This window comes from Wyeomyia smithii, chromosome 3 (assembly GCF_029784165.1).
Source record: "Wyeomyia smithii strain HCP4-BCI-WySm-NY-G18 chromosome 3, ASM2978416v1, whole genome shotgun sequence".
Classification (NCBI taxonomy): Eukaryota; Metazoa; Arthropoda; class Insecta; order Diptera; family Culicidae; genus Wyeomyia; species Wyeomyia smithii.
Window position 1 is genome coordinate 48,913,983 of NC_073696.1, and position 15,432 is coordinate 48,929,414.

General features: G+C 37.2%; 1 protein-coding gene and 3 long non-coding RNA genes across 6 annotated transcripts; 2 read left to right on the forward strand and 2 right to left on the reverse strand.

Moving 5' to 3' along the window:
* Positions 1-2,437: 2,437 nt before the first annotated feature.
* LOC129731838 (uncharacterized) lies at positions 2,438-3,214 on the forward strand. The gene is made up of 3 exons (XR_008729097.1): positions 2,438-2,751; positions 2,813-3,072; positions 3,158-3,214. It is a non-coding gene; the product is annotated as an uncharacterized LOC129731838 (long non-coding RNA).
* A 76-nt stretch (positions 3,215-3,290) lies between these two features.
* On the reverse strand, positions 3,291-5,050 carry LOC129731840 (uncharacterized). Its single transcript, XR_008729098.1, has 3 exons — positions 4,678-5,050; positions 3,779-4,585; positions 3,291-3,718 (listed from the first exon to the last, which is right to left on the reverse strand). It is a non-coding gene; the product is annotated as an uncharacterized LOC129731840 (long non-coding RNA).
* A 3,727-nt stretch (positions 5,051-8,777) lies between these two features.
* LOC129731841 (putative RNA-binding protein Luc7-like 2) lies at positions 8,778-13,426 on the forward strand. 3 transcript variants are annotated; one of them, XM_055692183.1, is made up of 5 exons: positions 8,778-8,998; positions 9,207-9,301; positions 11,455-11,553; positions 11,618-12,204; positions 12,263-13,426. In XM_055692183.1, exons 1-5 carry the CDS (start codon positions 8,938-8,940, stop codon positions 12,537-12,539), a joined length of 1,119 nt encoding a protein of 372 aa, XP_055548158.1. In that variant the 5' UTR covers positions 8,778-8,937; the 3' UTR covers positions 12,540-13,426. The 3 variants fall into 3 exon arrangements, with proteins under 3 accessions (XP_055548158.1, XP_055548160.1, XP_055548159.1); XM_055692185.1 differs by having other exon boundaries at positions 8,951-8,998; positions 9,521-11,553; XM_055692184.1 differs by having other exon boundaries at positions 8,968-8,998; positions 9,364-11,553.
* LOC129731842 (uncharacterized) lies at positions 13,061-15,215 on the reverse strand. The gene is made up of 2 exons (XR_008729099.1): positions 15,115-15,215; positions 13,061-13,687 (listed from the first exon to the last, which is right to left on the reverse strand). It is a non-coding gene; the product is annotated as an uncharacterized LOC129731842 (long non-coding RNA).
* Between the last annotated feature and the right edge of the window lie 217 nt (positions 15,216-15,432).

A 15,432-nucleotide genomic window follows, 5' to 3' on the forward strand; every position in this document is an offset into this window, starting at 1 on the left:
ACAACCCACTATTTCTACTTCTGGCTATTGTTACGTTTGGTGTAATTGCTTTTTTGATAAAAAAGGCGATACGTTCTTCATTGTTTGCAAATCTTTTTTACTTATAAATCATGATTTCAGCACCCGGATGAGCCAAACGTCCGAGAACAGTCGCAGGTCTCACATTCACGATCATACTTATTTGCGATGATTACAACAATTACAATTAACAACATAAGGTTGAGCTAGTTCACCGTATAAAATACAGTTTATCTAGCCCTCCTAGTACCCACATGCGCCAGTGCCAGAGGACTGAAAATACCTCGCGCAGATGGCAAAGTTCCGATGCCGATCAGGGTATGACCTCATATGGATTTTGGTTAGCCATGGTCAAAAGGGGCTCTCGGGTTGTTAAGTTCATTTAATTGCACATTAAGGTCTAATATGTTTAATTGTAATTGTTGTAAATATCTCAAAGAAATATGTAACGAAAAAGTTATGTCTGTTTTTTTGCAATTTATTTTATTTTAATTTATTTTTTCATAGCTTAGTTTTTTTGTATCGTTCTGTTATACTAAATTTATTGAGTCCATTTAGCATTACCCAGATTGCACCACGAGGAGGCGGACTCATTTGCAACCCAAAAATTTAAAATTCTAGTCTAATTTCTAATTTCGATTCCTAATTACTGATTTCCTAATTTTTAATTTGAATTCCATATTCCATTTTTCAAATTTTTGATTTTTCATTTCAGATTTATATTTTCTATTTCAAAATTCGAATCTATTTCTAGCGTATAGAGTATAAATAAAAAATACTCTCTTCCTCTCTTTTTCAATCCATAAACTCTCATATCTTATCCTAAATTATCCGCTTCAAACTTCTAATTTTTATTTATTTATGTCTTATTTCTAATCCTCAATATCTCATTATTAATCTCTAACTTATAATTTGAAACAACTTATTTTTCATCTCAATTTTCTTAATTCTAATCTTATTTTTTTTTTTTATTTCTAATCTCTTACTGCAAAATGTATTTTCTCATTTCTTATATAAGAAAATAAGAAAATGCAATATACTATCATTAGTCTTTAAATTCTGTTCAATTCTGAAAATTTTATTCACTTTGCGAATTTAAATTACTTGGATTTCAAAATTTTAATATTGCAGCTTAAAATTCAAGTCTATTGTTAGTCTCAAAGTCAAAATTTCTAAGTTCTTCCTTATACGTATTTCAAAAAACTAATAAATAATAATTCTTCAACAAACACACACACGCATTCTTCCATTCTATTTTTTAATACACACACTGCAAAGGGGGCATGTGTATAAAACACATTCACCACATACATACATCATAAACGCACAAACTCTTACTGCAATTACACTCATTTTCTTCCATTTCTTTTTTCATAAACACACTATATGAAGGAAGTGTGTATATGAAAAAAAAACATTCTCACTTTCATTCCATCTTTTTAATACACACACTGTGTAAAAGAAGTGTGTATATAAAAAAGAGCATTCACTACAAACATACCACACATACACACAAACTCTTGCTACAAAACATACAGTTTCATTCATTCCTCTTTTTCATAAACACACTGTATAAAGGAAGTGTGTATATGAAAAAAAAAAAAACAACAAACAAACATATAAATACACACTGATTTCTTCAATTACACTCATTTTCTTCCATTTCTTTTTTCATAAACACACTATATAAAGGAAGTGTGTATATGAAAGAAAAACATTCTCACTTTCATTCCATCTTTTTAATACACACACTGTGTAAAAGAAGTGTGTATATAAAAAAGAGCATTCACTACAAACATACCACACATACACACAAACTCTTGCTACAAAACATACAGTTTCATTCATTCCTCTTTTTCATAAACACACTGTATAAAGGAAGTGTGTATATGAAAAAAAACAACAAACAAACATATACCTACACACTATGTATCTATTCACTTTCTATTTTTCAATTTTTATTTAATTTAAACAAACTCTTACTGCAAATACACTCATGTTCTTTCATTTCTTTTTTTATAAACACACTATATAATGAAAGTGTGTATATGAAAAAAAAACATTTACACTTTCATTCCATCTTTTTAATACACACACTGCAAAAAAAAGTGTGTATATAAAAGAGCACATTCACTACAAACATACAACATAAACACACACAAACACTCAGGAAAAGAGGATACGGATAGGCTTTTTTCATTCCGTCATTCGCCATACATCCTCAACTATTCATCCATCATTCATCCGTATAATCCATCCATCCGCCTCACTTTATCCGCCATCCATTATTCATACATTTTTCATTTTTTACATACTACAAATAAATACATATACAACATAAACACACACAAAAACATACCACACACACATAAACTAAAAATGTACAACTCCAACAAAAAACAATAATTTGTACAAAGTAATACTAATAATAATATTATTTGATACATGTAAAAAAAACTTACACAAATAAAATAGAAAACCATAACTAAAACCCAAAACACGTATTCATCTTCCTCGCCGCAAAGATTTTTCATGCGGCGAGTACGTCGCAGCAACCCTGGCCTATCGAAGTACAACAGTCTCGGTTTCGACTTCGCTTTACATCTTGGCCAGGTGTTGCGACATTGTACGTCAGTTATCACCACTGTGATATCATCTGACGTTTCCTCTAAGGATAGGCTTTCAAGGGACACTGTTGGCCCCTGCGTTCCGTTCAGCGACACAAGCGATCCGGTCAGTGCTATTGTGGACCAACCGCCATTCGTCAACGTTTCACCAATTTCTTCTTCCACAGAAGTGATAAACGCTGGCTGGCTCATTTGTTCCGTCCGATAATCGGATACTCCATACATTTCGGAGCTCTGGTCCCCGCACGGACAGCAACATGCCGCGAACGTCCGCCTAAACATTCGCCAACACGTTCCGTCCAAAACCTATCCTTATCCTCTTTTGATGGTTATAAAGTTTTGCATAGCCAAGTGTACTACGATTGAAAATCGTCGTTTTGTTTGTTGGTCGTTATGGTTTTTTTCTGCAGCAAACAACAACGCTAAGGTGTTGTTTGTTTCATGGTTACCTACGAATGAAAATTGTTTCTTGACAGGATAAGATTATCTTCTAATTAGTTTTTATTTTTCAGCGTTCGGTGGACCTGTCGCAGAACCGGTTGGACAGCGGTCATGAGGAACCTACCAAGGCATTCGGATAAATTGACAAAATCTGGGTTGTAGAAATCGTTTTATCAATAAAATAAATTTAACTTTATTGGCATTTATTATTTTCCAATGTTGCCGAAATCCTCTGCGCACTTCTAGTTAGGGAGCTTTCAGGCCGTGTACAGCTAAACTTGACCTAGCTTGGGCAGTCTTCCTCGTCCAAATAGACTTTCACCTACGCCGGCAACAAGTTCGCCTTGTTATAGATATTGGCAGCCATAATTTGCCACTATCGACATCGCGGCTCAAATTCCAACACATTAAGGGACGGATCATAGAGGTTATCGCTGCTATCGGTTGGAATTTTGGTTAAAAACAAGCAGTATGCTTGCTGTGATCGCTTCCGATAATCCAAGAAAACAGAAAACCTTCGATCACTCGGCCCGCGGTACTCACATTGACTGAACTTGGCTGTCCCATTTGCAGTTTGTTAATGTAGGTACGCACGAAATTATTTCGGACTTCGGTTGGGACATCGTGGCGTGCTAAAAAACAGAAGAGATTCACTTTTATGTAATAAAATAATTGGTATAACCGTTACTTACGCAAAGTTTTATTATATTTTTCGCTTGCGGTGCGGTCGCTCCCGTCAAAGAAGTAGTCCCGTGTATATAATAACTGCTGCTGACATTCAATTATCCATCCGACATCATACAGACTTTTCGGTTACACAGCCTGCTAAATTTTTTTCCGTTATCAGTTGCTTTGCCAACCAAATACACAAAATGCTAATGTTCGTTGGAATGTTCTACTTCTGGTTCCGGGTGGCGCATTATTCCCTGCAATAGCACTCCTGCTATGTGCCGTCCGGCGGTACCTTGATACTAGACCAGACCGATTCCCATGAACAAGGCTACTTGTATGTTCCGCGAAATATCGCACTCAGCAGCAGTAGAGAGTTGCACTTAAACAGCTTTATGGGTTTGTGGCACCTTTTCTATTGCCTATTATAGATGAATCAAGCCGTGCCAATGCCTGAAGTTTCGGAGCAAATGCGCAGACCGGCAACGACGCTATTGTGTAACGCAGGCCATAGATTTATGATTAGCAGCACCTCCAGCTGTTGGATATCGATCTGCGCCTCGATGAATCTTATTGCTAGCAAGACACAGCTTCGGAATCGGTAAGATGAGTGTAAACACTAGTCGCAGATTTCGTGCCAGCGGATAGGCAGTTCTTGCGCTAAAGGCTTCGGCAGCGCTTCCTGCAAGACTAATGAATAACATGACATCAGTTGTGACATGGTCGGGAGCGAGAAGCGGAACATTTTTTCACTAAGAAACACCAACGTTAAGCAGCTCCCCGTCCCATCTCCAATGCTGTGGCAGTTGCTAAGCTGAGATGCGGTCAAACTATTCAAAAAAAAAAAAACAATAAAACAATCTCTAAAAGAAATTGATCTATATTATCCTTTTAATTGTGGCTACACAGTATATGTACTTACTTTCGAACGCGGTGTCATATGTCCTGAAATACTCCATACACACCTTCGGGACGCTACGCTTGGATGGTTCAGCTTGGCCAACTTCTCTCACATCTTGTAGTGACGACACATTTAAAGTTGATTGCAATCTGCAGCGTGGAGCTGCTCCCCTTCGTGGAATAAATCACTACAACGAACACTTGCAATGCTGATTTCCGATGCGAAAAATGAATCAATGCTTATTGCAGGTTCCGAGGCGGATATCTGCTTGTTGTTTCGGAAATATTCGGATTTTATCGAATTTTTATCAGTTCGCTCAAAAGCAAAACGAAAATATTTTAATTTATAATATTAATTATTGTGAAAACCTACAATGTCAACGGTTGCTATGAAAAAAAAGCATCAGGAGTAATAGGGATGTCAGAAACACTGAAGTAATATATTTTTGACTACACCGTCAGAGTCCGAATCCCATAATGGGTAAAATTTTACTCATTTTTTATATTGATGCGGTACAAAATTGAGAGAATCGAAGTTGTCAAATGAAATAAAAGCATAAGGTGTATTCCGATACAATAACGCTGGGAGGGAGAAACGTATACTACACTTAAAACAGAGAACACGCACATGCGTCGTTTTCGGATACCGTGTAACCTAAGACAAGACGCGACAGCTGGCTTCTTATTTTTCTTTTCGTAACGGCCGTCATCCCCGTCGAAATTTTTTTGAACGTTCCATACCGTTGATGCCAGAATGATTATTTTTAACAACTTCTGCAGGTCAATGAAAATAAAACAAATTAAAATTGCAATATATAGGCGAATAATACTCAATTCTTATTTATTATTTTATGTTCAATAAAGCATACTTCTATTATAAAATTTTTTCTTCCTAAGTTTCTTGGTACCCAAATTTTTTCTTTCTAAGTTTCTTGGACTTCAACCGAAATAGTAATAAACGATTAATCAATGCATTTTTAAAGTTATAACAGTGAAATACATTACTCGGTAATATCAGGTACCTTGCACACTTTTGCATCATTATTTATGAACAATTATAATAGCTAAATTATGACTCTCCAGCATCACTGCTTTACAGTGAAAAGTAACCTCGTTGTATTTTCTACGTGACGATTGCGTTATCGAATTCAGCCAATCAGCAGCCGGTTCAAATTGGTTGAAAGTAACGGTGACCAGCTGTCACGTCTTGTCTTAGCGTGTAACTATCTCCTTGGTATAACGCATACATGACTCAAACGAAGTTGTTAGTAACATCAGGAATACTGAATGTGCAAATTTTACATAAACTAATTTTTCGAGACTGGGTTTTTTTTCCAATCTGCCGTTGTATTAAAGTTTTTTCAGAGTGATGAAGTGTGTTCGAAATTGTAATAAAAGCCTCAAATCCAGAGAAGCGCAAGTTTAATAATCGAAGTACGCTTGCATGATTATTACTTAAAACTTATGAAATGCATTATTCTACGTAAAAACAAACCAAAATATTTTGTAAAACGACAATGAATAGAAAAAATTTGCGATGAATATTTATTCGAGCTACTGAAAGGTATTAGTTATAAGAATACTCATCGCAAAATAAATGCTTTTTTTTCCTTGGTTCAAATTGACAGTCAATGACAGCTCATTCTGGTTCATTTTGACACTCACACAGCTTCGTATCCGTTTCTCCCTCCCAGCAATAACGTAAACACATAGTAAAGGGCGATACTGTCGAGCAGATCAAGATAGAGGCGCTTAGTAAAGAGCGAAACAAAAAATTCTCGAATATCCAGCTTTTTACGAGCCATAATGGTGGACGCTATAATGCAAAGTTCGTAATAAATTACCTACCCCTTTGACAACTCTGCTTACGTCAGTTTGAAGTCTTCATCTAGTTTATCAAAAAAGAAATATATCTGGCTACATTTTTGTTGCCAATTCAGCAAATCCCAGAACTGACGTAAGCAGAGAGGTTCGCAAATTACGAACACTCATTATAGCGACCGCCATTATGGTGCGTAAAAAGCTGGATACAATGTAAAACGATTTAAGTTTTAGGTGTGATACTAGGGGCAAGACACTGTTATATTGCGGAATATTTCCAATATTTTATTTTACAAAGTATTTATCTTTGCATTTTTGGGCACCCCTCTATTTGTATCATAGCTCATTGACGTTATATTATCGTTAGAGGGTTGTCAGTTGACAGATCAACGATAAATATCCAAATATATGAACCAATATCGAGTAATATTATTGAAATATTTTTCAAAAAAATAGGGATGTCTAGCCCCAAGGACGGTACTTCATTCAGAATAAATTTCGGTTTGTAAGTAATGTGTCCTTTTATTCAGCAAGAAAGTTCCGCTGAACTAATTCTGAACCTTTTGCGAACTTCTCAGCTCGTATGTTAAGTGAAATTCGAAATTCTGGTTGCTTGGGCAGTCTCTTATGTATATCAGCCATGTCTCAAAGCTGCAGCTATTGAAATTTGACACATGTGAATAAAGTGTTTTACAATCCCTCAATATGTCGTTTGAATAAAGAGTTCACTTTGGTTTTTCATGAGGTTTGCATGGGATTAGTAAAACAAACGTTTTTATTCATACACACTCAATAAAAGAAGTCGTTTGGTATTTTTTTTTTACAACAATTCATCGGTGAAGTGTAATAATACCGGTATTTCTTCAAATAAGCATCAAAACAATGACTGTTCTGTAATATCTGTAAGTTTTACTTTAATTTCGTCAATTTGACTTATTTCACTTTCACCGAAATCTGTATAACTTTTAACCGAACGATCTGTAAAGCTACCAAATTGTGTATCTGGCGGCCATTTTGTTTTATACGTTCAACCGTGCGTTACATTTTCAGGCACTCATCTACCTATCCAGCTTTTTACGCGCCATAATGGCGGACGCTATCCAGCTTTTTACGCGCCATAATGGCGGACGCTATAATGAAAAATTCGTAATATGTTACCTACCCTTTTGACAACTCTGCTTACGTCAGATTGACACTTCCAATATTTCGCACGAAAAACAATAAATCTGGCAACATTAATGTTGCCAAAACAGCAAAAATCACGAATCTGACGTCAGTAGAGAGGTTCACAAATTACGAACGCGCATTATAGCACCCGCCATTATGGTGCGTAAAAAGCTGGATAATAAAAAATTCGTAATATGTTACCTACCCTTTTGACAACTCTGCTTACGTCAGTTTGACTCTTCATTTGTTTCCCAAGAAAAACAATTAATCTGGCAACATTGGTGTTGCCAAAACTGCAGAAATCACGAATCTGACGTAAGCAGAGAGGTTCACAAATTACGAACGCGCATCATATCACCCGCTATTATGGTGCGTAAAAAGCTGGATACTACAACTCTTTGCCAGCACATTATTGTCGGAGTCATTCGGAGTGATATTAATGTGACAGTAAACGATAAATATAACAAAATATACATCAATATCGTGGAATATTACCGAAATATTTGTGTCAAAAATAAAGTTGTCTAGCCCCTAGGTGAGACGCGAATATTCTCTACTAATGCTGGTGAGCAATTCGCCTCGCCCGCAGTCATTGCGGAGGCGAGTAAAATTTTGTATTAGGGTACGCAAGTGGAACTTAGCTAGTGACTGGCTGGAGCTGCGTGACAGACTACTCGTCAAAAATTCAGCCGACTCGGCATCTGTAATTCCAAAATTGATCAGACGAGTAACTCGCCGCTCGTTTCGTCTTCTGTAGCAGACCCCTTAGTTTATTGGAGAAGTCTAATCAGGGATACCAAATGTGCAGATTTGTCTGCAAAACGCAGATTTTTGGAGTCCGTGTGCAGATTTTTATTGATTTGCAGATATTTGCAGTTTTTCCACGGTTTCTGCAGATTTTTGCCAGAGTCTCCTTATATTTGCGCAGATTTTCTTAAAATGTGTGCAGATTTTTACAGACTTTTGCCTGCGCGAGCGAATTTTTTACGAGATTTCTTTTCAGATCTCGAGCACATTTTTCCGGTTTTTCGAGCAGTTGCAGACATTTTTCAAAAACATCTGGCATCTCTGAGTCTAATATCTGGCAAGTCTGCTCGAGAAAAATAGAAAAAAAAAGTTTGGCACCCCTAGTTGCAGTTCGTTAACGTTGACAGCGGATGATAAAATTTCTATTCGTGCGTCGTGTGTTACTGTGGCTTTTATCTAATTTCGTTGCTGTAAGCAAAATATTTTTCTTTTCGGTTGGATTTTGTGCGTTTTAAACTACCAGAAAAGATTGAAAACGTACGCAATCATGACGGCTCACGATCAAATGCGAGCAATGCTCGATCAGCTTATGGGAACAGCAAGAAATGGTAAGTTACAGTTCAGGTTTCGCTGACTCTTTAAAAGGAATCAATCCTCCATATTGGTTTTAAGATTGTGCGTTGTGAGAGAAAGTCTGATTAGAGCTAATAGCATTTTTTTTTCTCGGAATAGGTCAAGTGATGTTTCGTTGAAAAGTTTCCTTTTCGTTGCAGTATCGCAAAAAAAATCAACAAGTCTGTTTTATTTCTCTTCCAGGTGAGACCAACCGCTTCTCTACCAAATTCTACGACAACAAAGTATGTAAAAGTTTTTTGTTAGGCTGCTGTCCACATGAGATCCTTGCATCAACGGTAAGTAAAACCGGCCGTAAATTCTGCGATAATTTTCTTCCTACACTTGTTCTAAATCACAGGCAGAAATGACTGTTGGCTTTGTAATAGTCCAGTAGAAGGATCCCTAGTGAAGCAACTGACACGAGATTTTTTTTGAACCTTCTAAATCATTCGTCCCGAGCAGTCACTCTAGTATAGTCAGATGCAACCAAATGTCCCCCTCTGATTCTATTGCAGACACGTCGCTACTCCTAACACTTTCAGTTGTACCTCTTCCTGTGTCGGCATTAAGAAATATAGATTGGTTCTAGACCGTAGAAAGGCGGCACCCGTCCAAGCGCTACCGGTTAAGACGGGTGTCAGTCTCTGGTAGGCAATCCGATGATCGTAAGTACTATTCTAACCGGAAGACTGTGATCATCCTAAATCTCAAAAAAAAAAAAAATCAAAAACATAAAAACAAGCGTTTTGTGTATCACCTCTTTCAAGCAGGATCGCTTTTGGTTTGTTTGAGTTGTATTGAAGTCATCTCGAAAAAAAAGTTGCTCTCGCTCTGCAACGCAACGAAACCGCGGACACACCAGTCGCAGTTTACGTAAGTGTTAAGTTTTCTTGCTTATTTGACCGACTAGAACTGAGTGGAAAGATCCAGTCAGCTTGACTATTAAACGACAGTTCGCGCTACCTGGCCAATGATTTGCAGTTTTTTTCTCTGATGGCCAGTGGCTTTTGTTCAGGAAAACCTAATGACTGTTGTAGTAGTAGAAATGACGTGACAATCTCTGTTTGAAATATATTTTGAAGCAGATAAAACTAAATATCGAGACTAGATATATCGCCAAACTAAATTGCATTTTTTCTCGTGAACTTCGAAAGAGGACTAGTTAAATTGGAAGTTCAGATCATTCAGCTAAATATATTATCGATGTAATAACTACTCGAAAAGTCGAACATTGATACTACATTTCTAGAATAGACTAAGGTGGCATTAAGTGTAATTACTGCAACAGTCATGACTGTGTACCCTCCTCTCAGCCACTGGTCTATAATCAATAATTTTCCACACCCTGTAGTTCGTGTCTTCAATAGTAGTCAGAGTTGAAATCCACTAATGGGTACGTATATAAAAAATATACTAAACTAGTAAATTGATCATCGCCATCACCGCCGTCGTCGTCATGGGTATTTACGCGCGATTTGGTATGTACAAACTGTAATCTTCTGTAACATCCATGTTTTACACACACTCCCAAAATTCAAAACAATAGAAGAAATCGTTTAACCTCCATGTTTTAGCAACTATGAATTTTTTAAATGCCTCTGGAAGAGCCCGTAATAGTTGGCCCTTTCTCAGACGATGTTACAAAGTGTGTCCTAATCTCTTGAAGTAGAAATATCGCCGGCAGTGTGCGTTACGATTGTCGGGTGTTCCGACGCAATCTCAACCAATAGTGCGGAATGCCGAGGGTTGCCGAATGTCCTTCGAACGTACGTATACTATTTTTTTAGTTAGAAATGCTGTTTTGTGCAGATCAATTGGTGATTTTTTATCTTTAATTTCTAAAGAAATGATTTTTGGGTTATTTCCTCTTCGAGCGTCGTTCGCGTTTTGGTATGTAAATGACGAAGGACTATGTTCAAAAAACTCAGTAATTGTTTGATGTATAGAAACATTGCCCTGTTTCTTGTTCTAGACCCTTAGCTCGAGTGGCGGGGAGATTATGTTGCGTTTATTTGGTGAGTAAAAATCAAAGCTAAAACTTGAAGAATGTTGTTACAAATCTAATGTATGCTACCGATGCATTCTAAAATGAAATATTTTCAAAGAATAGAACTTTATTAAACTATGAAATGGCGAAATAGGAATGTCAAGAATCATTAGAAATAGCAAATCTTTTAAAACTGAAATATAGGAAGGAATATGTTTTGCAGTAAATCAATACGTTTGAAATTGATAATTAGTTTCCTTTATAAAAAGACTAGTACGAATAGCCAGCTTATTGTCTATATTATAAGTGGCCACAAATCTAGTAAAATCTAGTACCTATACAGCAAGACATATTTTGAAATTTCTGGAAATCGGAATGAAGAACGAATTCACAATAGTTGATTGAAAAACTACATTAAACAATCATTACTGATTAGCATCCGTTTTCTTTTTTCTTGCACAGCGCATGGACTTGGGAGAGTGCCCCAAAGTGCACGATCTTGCCCTTAGAGCCGACTTTGAGAACGCATCCAAATCGAAGGACTATTACTACGATGTTGACGTAAGTTTGCGGAATCTAAATTTGATTAACGCAGTATAATTTTTAACCCTCCCGCTCCTTACAGGCTATGGAACATCTGCAGGCGTTCATTGCTGATTGTGACCGTCGGACGGAAGCGGCCAAAAAGCGATTGGCGGAAACGCAAGAGGAGCTAACCGCGGAGGTTGCCGCCAAGGCAAATGCGGTGCATGAACTGGCAGAGGAAATTGGTAAGAAACTTGCTAAAGCCGAAGCTTTAGGTGAAGCAGGACAGGTAGAGGAGAGCATGAAGCTGATGTCGGAAATTGACGAGCTGCGGGCGAAAAAAATCAAGGCGGAACAAGAGTACCGAAGTGCCATTCCGGCTAGCAGTTATCAGCAGCAAAAATTGCGTGTTTGCGAGGTTTGCTCGGCCTATTTGGGCATTCACGACAACGACGTTCGATTAGCGGATCATTTTGGGGGTAAGCTTCATTTGGGGTTTTTGGCAATTCGTGAAAAGCTGGCAGAACTCGAGAAAACGGCATTGCCCCGCCAGAAGGAATTGAGAAAAAATGGACGGCGTGATGGCGACTTTGATGATGGCCGTGGAAGGTCACGTTTTGTTGGCGGACGGGAATTGGATAGACGTTCACGAGCTCTGGTGACAAGAGATCTAGACCGTCGTGATAAGTAAGACACCATTGAACAATCATCAATCACAAATTTTCTATAATCTGTTTTTCGACAGTGCGGATGATTCCAAAAAGCTGGACGTTCGTCGTCGTTCAAAAAGTCGAGAACGACGTTCGAAAAGTCGCGATCGAAAATCTGAAAGAGACAGAGATACCAGAGATCGAGAAAGAGATCGGGAACGAGAACGTGACCGAGACCGTAATCGTGACCGGGATCGTGATCGTGACCGCAACCGAGATCGCGAACGTGACCGCGATCGTGATCGTGACCGCGACAACCGTGATCGACGTCGCCGCTCTCGGTCTCGCTCAAGGGAAAGGTCCAGACGGTAAGCATTTCCCCTCACAATGTGACAGAAACAAGATCACTTCTTAAACAGAATCATGAGCAAAGAAGTTAACGAATGCAAGGATACACAATATTGATGTGCGGAAATGGCAAATTTTGAAGTTTGTTGCATTTGAACAACTTGACTAGGTAATAGCTACTAATCTAAAAACAAAACAACAAAAAAACAGCATAAACCATAACGAACAAATTTGTTCAAACGTTCGTTTTTCTTTTCCCAAATGTGGATTGCGCAGCAGGAAAGTTTTTTCCGTGTGAGATGAAGCATTTGGATATGTTTGTTATCCGGTTAACAAGTTGAATAAACATACTACGGCGATCAGACGTACAAACTAAATACAAACTATTGAATTTATAAAACCGCTACATTTTGCGGTAAGGTGGTAATAAACATAGTAAACTATTTTGTCATTCGCGTAGCTGCAATATAATCCTGCACAGGTAATTTTAGGTAACATGTATTTCACAGTCTTAATAAGTGATGTCCATCCTCACGCGTATAGTGTTTTCTATCAGGATTCGTGCTCGTCATGATTGGTAAGAACATTTTTATTGATTTTTAACATCAAGTTGTAAGAAAAATACTGTTCCTGATAAATTCACCATCCCTTTGCTAATCACCTATCCCTAGAATATTGTCAAAAACGTTCCAACGGCAAAGATTTCACCCAAACTCTCCTGAACTATTTCTATAGTGAGCAGTGAATTATAACCGGTAACGCTAAATCCATATATTTTACCAACACGCTTGACTCCAAGCTTAAACTTTGCCTCAGATAAAATGTTATTATTTTTAAGATAGTTACTATTCTGGTGTCCTTGGTGGAAATCGAGCTATTGAATAAGAACAAAATAAATTAAAAAAAAGTGATTGTTTGTTCTTACTTGAGTGAACAATTTCTCATATGAATTTCTTAATTTATTATTATTATTGTTCAACAGCCTCACAAAAGATTCTTTCTATTTTTTCTCATCTTTTTCGTTGCGTAATGCTGATCTTATCTCCCCCCTTCCTTATTTTAAATTCAAAACACTAGATGGTACCCCCTCTCTCTCATAGGAGCGTTACGTAATTTATAGCTGCCGGCAGAGGGGATTCCACTTGTTCGATGTTGAGGTAGAGGGAACCAAGCTGCAATATAAAAAACCTAAATTAATCCACCTAGCGGTAAGACACAGCCTTTCTCATTTGAACTTATTATTTGTTAAAATAGATTTACACCAACACTTAAAAAATACACTTTGATAATTTCTGCTGGATTTGTCTTTCTCTTGTTTTTGTTCACACAACTGTACCGAACATTTAAAATATAACATTCACGATATAATCGATTTGTACTCATATACTGCTTATAAATATTTAGATTGTTTATGTCAACTTTAGTTAGTAGATTTCAAATAATTTATAATAAAATGTTGTCCTTATACATTAATTTGAATTCTTTAACGCAGTTGATATTACTAATCGTTTCTGAGGGGCATCCAATGAATGGGCAAATACCAATCAATATGGGTTCTTGGAACCTGGATTATACCCAGTGGCCAGAATCCGATTGGTGCTTATTACGAGAGTTACTTCACGGTGAAATCAGAGTGAAGTGAACAAAATCCTATCACGGGACTCACGTAAGTGAGAAAAACGTCGCAAAGTGACATCTGCCGCGGAATCTGGGTTATTATGGTGCTTATTACGGGAGTCACTTCACGGTGAAACATATTTCACTCTCACGCTCACTTCACTTTTTAGACCTATTCCCGATTCCACCGCAAGTGAGGTGACAAAAATAACTTTTGAGCCCTACCGCTAAACGAAATTCGAAGGTCAATTCGCTCGAAAATTTGTAAGTTTCAGAGAGCCGATTTTTTTCAAGAAAAAAAAAAGATTCGTCTTGTTACTGGAAAATAAATCCCATATGGGTCAGAATTCGTGAAACGGATCACTAAAAATCGCGATGTCTAATTTTATCAAATAAGTATTGAAAACTTCAAGAGTTTCACTCGGGAAGTTGATATTCCAATTTTTATTGAATTTGAGTAAGTTTACAAGTTGTTTTTTCGAACTGAATTTCTATTTTTAACAACGGCTTTTTCCGTTAACACGCAAGTTCATTAAGCAGACAGTATGTGAGTAGAGGAAGAACGAAAACTAAGCGAACTGGAAATATGATACAGATTTGGAAAAATATACCGCATCCCGACGGGATGCGATTTAAAACAATATGATGAAAATCTATGTTCTGGGGCACTGAAAATCTGAAAAAAATCACAAGTATTTTTGACGAAATTTCAAAACTGCCCTGAAAATTTCGCGGTGGTGATATTTTTTTATCAAAAGGCCTTCAAAGTTGGTGCCAAGCGCATTTTCAAGCGAGAAGCGAGTGAGCAGTACTATTATTGACAATCCCAGTTTCAGTTTTATGCAAAAATTCTGTAAGGTTTGTAAAATTAGTTTAATAGAAATGATTTTAAGTCGCAAAATAGTCAAAATATGCTTAGTCTGTTACACAACTTAATGATGGAGACAGTATATTTTATGTCTCTTACAACTCGCAAGCCTACCTACACATTTTATTGTGATTTCAGAGAAAAATTAGAATTTTGCGCTCTAACTGACAACCGCAACTGACAACCGAAAATGACAATCTCAGACAGCACCGATAAAAATGCGACTCATGAACTTGTTTGACAAAGCGTATGCACTCTTAATTTACTTCAATTGAAATTGAATAGCATAGAAGCCGCCTTGATTCCTTGCCCTCGACTATGCAGCAGAGCCGCATTGATATGGTTTGCAATCAGAATGTTCTACGAATAAACTAGTTATAATCCATTATTTGATGTTGCTTAAACAGTATGCAATATAATATAGTTTTCATT

Bases quoted from the DNA above. Each gene is read 5' to 3' on its own strand.
- LOC129731841 (XM_055692183.1), top strand. From the start codon at position 8,938: ATGACGGCTCACGATCAAATGCGAGCAATGCTCGATCAGCTTATGGGA. The intron at 8,999-9,206 runs GTAAGTTACAGT...TTTCTCTTCCAG, and splicing joins TATGGGAACAGCAAGAAATG to GTGAGACCAACCGCTTCTCT. The intron at 9,302-11,454 runs GTAAGTAAAACC...TTTCTTGCACAG, and splicing joins ATGAGATCCTTGCATCAACG to CGCATGGACTTGGGAGAGTG.